Source organism: Wolffia australiana, chromosome 1 (genome assembly GCF_029677425.1).
Source record: "Wolffia australiana isolate 7733 chromosome 1, ASM2967742v1".
Taxonomy (NCBI): domain Eukaryota; kingdom Viridiplantae; phylum Streptophyta; class Magnoliopsida; order Alismatales; family Araceae; genus Wolffia; species Wolffia australiana.
In genome coordinates, this window is record NC_135835.1 from 27,449,914 (window position 1) to 27,455,000 (window position 5,087).

Genomic DNA, 5,087 nt, shown 5'->3' on the forward strand with positions numbered 1-5,087 from the left:
TCATCGTCCACTCCCTAGTCGATCACTCCGTAGTCGTCCTACGTCAGAAACTATCAAAAATGACTTTCACCTTCATCTTGAAGAACATGATTTATGTTGCATAATTCTCTCTGCGTCACTATAAAATTTCCTTCAAATTAGCAAACAAATCACAACAACATGGAATACTAACAATTTCCTTCTGGAAAAGTGATTAACACTGAATTCTTCCTCTAGACCCACAAGCCAACAGAGAGCAACAAGATAACAAATAACAAGCTATAAAGTGTACCTCTCTCCCTCTACTTTTCTGCCTTCCTTTCTTTGACTCCTTAGCAAACCACCCATAAATTCTAGAAAAAAGGACTTTCTGCATCTGATCTCCAGCCCAAAAACTAGATAGAGAGAGAGAGAGATAGAGCTATAACACACTAAATATACACCATCCTTTCCACACTATGCAGGGGATAAAGATAAGGATATATAAATATATATGTGCCTTTGTAAAAGAAAGAGTCTGGAAATAGGGACCATTGCCAATAGATAAACCTCATCTGTCCAAGGCGGATAATCTGATCTTACAGGGAGAAGCCCAGAAGGGCAGGGAGTGCTCTCACCTCTCCACACTGGCAATCTCCGTGGCACCGCCACTGCCCATCTTGGCAAGCTCCTCGAGAAGTGCGGCAGCAAACTCCATCTGGGTTTCCTCATTGATGGTGAGGAAAAGGGGCACATGAACGAAGAGGGACTTAATTTTGTTGACATCCGCAAACCGGAGAGAATGGTAGTAGACATAGTTGCAGACGAACCGTCCCGCATCTTCTGACGGCACCACGTCAAAGCCTTTTGCCACTAGGGCTGAGTTGACCTCCTTCACAGGCACCGTAGTCTGTAGATCCATCAAAGATTATGATACCGACACAATATTCTCACAAGATCCCATATTCATTCAATAGATCTTAATGGAAATTCTAACCAAGATTTATCCATCCCCCTTCATTTAATAATTGAACTCAATAATGTTTTTCATTATTTCAAAACGAAATGCTCATATTTTTTAATGTTGACGTTCCTTTCTATAAATTTAAAGGTTCTTGTCCAAGGATGATACATAAAAATGAAGGACATGGAACATTTTATACACCTGGATCCCACAGCCGATGTACTTCATTTTCTTATTTTTCCAGAGGAAGTATTGAAATGTTTTATTATATAAAATAACAAACTGCCTGTTTCAAAAATGAAAATACAATGAAAAATATCGACAATCTGATCCTGTTTTCATGTGTTAAAAAAGAAGAAACAGAAAATATATAAACAAGTCAATTGGTTATGCGCTCTAGACCTCAATATTTAAAACAAAAACTGATTATACATCCAGAATAAACATGGAAATCAACAACCGTGTTCTATTTGCATCCATGTTTGTCTTTAACTACTGAAGGTCAAAGAAAACTCAAGAATAATGTAATAAAGGCAAAGCCAAGGGTACCAGACCGAAGTTCAAGAAATGAATGAATCCTAGGACAGTTAACGTTATCCCAACTCGCAAAGATTAAAAATAAAGTGATTATGGGCAATTCTAGAACTCAATATTTAAAACAAAAACCCAGATTATGCACCCAAGCTTCTCTTTAATCCACTGAAAATCAGCGAAAATCCAAAGTTAAGAGTAATTAATATAATAACATGGGTGTGAGAGAAAGAACTTCAAGAAACGGGTGAATTCAAACAAGTTCCCATTATCCCCCGGTAAACATTAAGAAAATAAAGTGATCGTGGGCAGCTCTAAAAGTCCAAATAAAAAAACAGGATCACAAGTTCCAGATACAACTGCGTTCTATTTGCATTTTATCAACTGAAGGTCAAGAAAAATTCGAAATTAATGTAGTTAATGCAGTAACAAGGGTATGAGAGAAAGAATTTCAAGAAAATAAAAATAAAAAGAGTTCCCATTATCCCACCTCGCGAATCCGCACGATGTCACCATCAGCTGGGATGATAGGAATCCTCTGAGACAATGCCCCAAGAGAAAAGTCAAAGACCATAGGCATTAAAAGATGAATGTGCTGACCAGAATATACGTTGATCTTAGTTTACCTGAGGTTTCCATCCGAGCTCATCAGGACAGCGGAAGGTCGCCTCATTGACAGCCTGGTTCTCAAGGGCGAACCTCGAGGCTCCACTGTTGACCCCAAAATGTAGCTGAAGAATGGACATTAAGTTATTAATGCAATACTTAAGAATGAAGAAATAAAATACAAAAAGGCTCTTTCTACTTAATTAAAATGGTTTATGATAAAATGATTCTGAATGAAATCAAGAAAGATGTTGATAAGTTCTATTCCCGGAAATACCAAAGAAGGAGGAAGCAGAAATCCGGTCAACAGACCGTTGACCAAGACCAGTAAACAAGGAGGGGGAGGGACCTCTCTACTCTATAAATAAAGACCCGCACTGGAGGGGGCAGGTATGCCTTTTAATTTTCTTGAAGAAGAACCCGATTAGTTCAAATCGGGAAAGGGCCAAGAAGAGGGCGGGAGATCTCGCCAACTGCTTGGAAGGAGGAGCTCGCCATCGAGGGAAGCCGCCTGGGAGAAGATCTCGTCCGATGGAGCTGGAACCACCTTGATCGAAGAGGAGGAACTCCTGAGAGGAGTCGTCTCGGCGTGGGAGGGGGAGCGCCACCGAAGGAGAGAGCTCGTCGTATCTGGCGATACCCAAACATTCCTGATATATTGGAACATTCAAAACCTTATCTAGCTGCGCATTTCATCCTATTGGAATCGCATTGATTGAATGTCTATCAGATGTTAACCTCAACCAATCTATGATATTCATCAATCTATATCTCTATCTATACCTCTGAATTGTCTGAAATTAATGACCTATGGTCCTGTTCGTGATGTAGGAGAATATAAAATAAAATTTAGATTCATAAATTTCCTCTGAGTAAGAGAACATGGATAGAAATTTTTAGAACGTGATGTTGAGAAAGTATGTATCAGCGAATGGAGGATAAATGCAGGTTTGAATCCAACAACCCCTGACAAGAGTTTGGGATAACAACACATGCCATCTTTAGGGCTACAAGTATTTTTAGGAAACAACGGTAATACCAAGAGAATAAACTATCCTGACACATGGCCTCCTTAGGGCTACAAGTGTTTAGAGGAAATAACACTAATGCCAAAAGTGTAAAATACTCCTGACAGGAGTAGGGAATTCTTGCTGGCTACAAGTATTCAGAGGAAATAACACTAGTGCATAAAAACTTAAATACCTCTGACAGGGGATGGCAATTCTAACACATACCCTCTTCAGGGGAGGGCTACAAGCATTTAAAGGGAAAAACATTAATGACAAATGGCTAAAATTCTCCAGACAGGGGTTGGGGATCCTAAAACACGTCCCCTCCCCCCTAAGGGACAACAAGTATTTAAAGTTAATAAATATTAATGCCAAAAGAGAAAAATAACCGTGACAGATGTTAGGGATCCTGACACAACCCCCTTACCTTAGAGCAATATTAACCTGCCACCTTTAGGGGAGGGCAACAAGTTATCAAAGATCACAACATCAATGTCAAAGGACTAAAATACCCTTGACAAGGGTTGGCGATCCTAACACTGCCCTCTTTTAGTAGAAGGACTTCTAGTATTTAAGTGGAACAACATTAAAGCTAAAAGAACAAAGAGAAGCTCTGATAGGGGGTTAAGTATCCTGAGACATACCCAGATGATCTGCCCTGGGTTTGATGATCCAGAATCTGTTTTTTTAATGGCAGATTCAAGAATCTGAAGAAGGGAAGATAGAGCTCCCTGGCCTGCAGTCTCAAGAATAGTACAGCTCCCAAGAACAAGACCTCTGGGCAGTCCTTTCTTCTCCATGAAAGCTTTTAAGTTTCTAACAAGGGTCTCTGTAGGATTCTCAGCCACTCCATGGAACTTCTTGAAGCCAGTGACGTGGACAGTCACAGTTGAAGGTCCCTCGGATCCCATTTACAGAGGGAACAATCGCGCAGTTCCTGCATCCAAAATGTATGAATTCAGAAAAAATAGAGAAGAAAATCCGGTACTGAATTCTATATTTAAATATTTTTAAAATTTTTCGTTGAAAGCTTTTTCTTTAACTGATAGATATCCTTTCTTTTTTGTTCCTTTTTTTTCCAAAAATTTTGATATGAGTATATTCTTTCGAAAACTAAGTATTAGGGAACGGAATTTATGAGACGTAATGAATTAGTTGAAAGCCTGATCACGAACATCTGATTGGATAATCAAAAAAAAAGAGGCGAGAGTTTTTTGGATCACAGAGAAAAGAGGAGAAATCGGGTCAGAAGAATCCCCCTATAAGCATTCAATGAACACGATATTCATACAAATAGAGGAGAATTGGAAGGATGATCATTTCTTATTATCTTGAGAAATCAAGAACATCTAAAGAATTTGTCAAAATTATAAATATTCAGAAACGTGGAGAAACTAAGATTCAATTAAATCTACAAAAACCCATAAATTCCCAGGCTTTTACAAAGTTCCTCCACGAAGAACATGAAGAATAAAGAATGTTAGACGCCAGATCGTTTCCCATATACTGAAGAATTTTCGGTAATTCTAGAGTTCAGAAAATCATCTGGGAATCAGAAAGAAATTGATTCCAAGAGAGGAACAAGCCTTACTCACCGTGGACAAGACGAGACGAGACGAGACCAAAGGAAAAAATGAACGGGGGAGAAAGGAGAAACGAGAAATTTGGGCTCCCAGGGAGAAGAGAAGCAAATCGCCGACGGCAACCAAGAAAATTCTTCAATATAAAACTTGGGTCCGGCGAATTGGTATATATACTGGCATCGTATAAAAAAAATCTATATATATGTACAGGCATCGTGAGACATCTCCACAAGGTCCTACGAGCCGCCACTCACCAGCTCATCAAAAGAATCAAAAAATTGCGGTAAAAAATCGATAAAATGAGCAACCCATCAGTGAGTATCCGATTTTTACAGGGAAACGAGTGGCGAGAAATGAAAATATCTACAAGGAAGGAGCGATCGAGTGGCAGAAGTCGGATCCGGAAGACGAATCTACCTGGCGAGACGTGACCGA

General features: G+C 39.4%; 1 protein-coding gene across 2 annotated transcripts in view; it reads right to left on the reverse strand.

The window, feature by feature from the left end:
- Positions 1–497: 497 nt before the first annotated feature.
- The window catches only part of LOC144713177 (Peptidase C15, pyroglutamyl peptidase I-like protein), a 4,776-nt gene continuing 186 nt past the window's right edge, over positions 498–5,087 (reverse strand). The window contains exons 1-5 of one of the 2 annotated variants that reach the window (XM_078587691.1): positions 4,665–4,825; positions 3,714–4,006; positions 2,080–2,184; positions 1,944–1,991; positions 498–868 (exon numbers count right to left, since the gene is read on the reverse strand). In XM_078587691.1, the coding sequence (XP_078443817.1) occupies positions 593–868; positions 1,944–1,991; positions 2,080–2,184; positions 3,714–3,980 (696 nt within the window). In that variant the 5' untranslated portion in view covers positions 3,981–4,006; positions 4,665–4,825 and the 3' untranslated portion in view covers positions 498–592. Of the gene's footprint in view, positions 869–1,943; positions 1,992–2,079; positions 2,185–3,713; positions 4,007–4,664; positions 4,826–5,087 lie in introns of those variants that run through there. The other variant, XM_078587699.1, reaches the window with a different exon arrangement.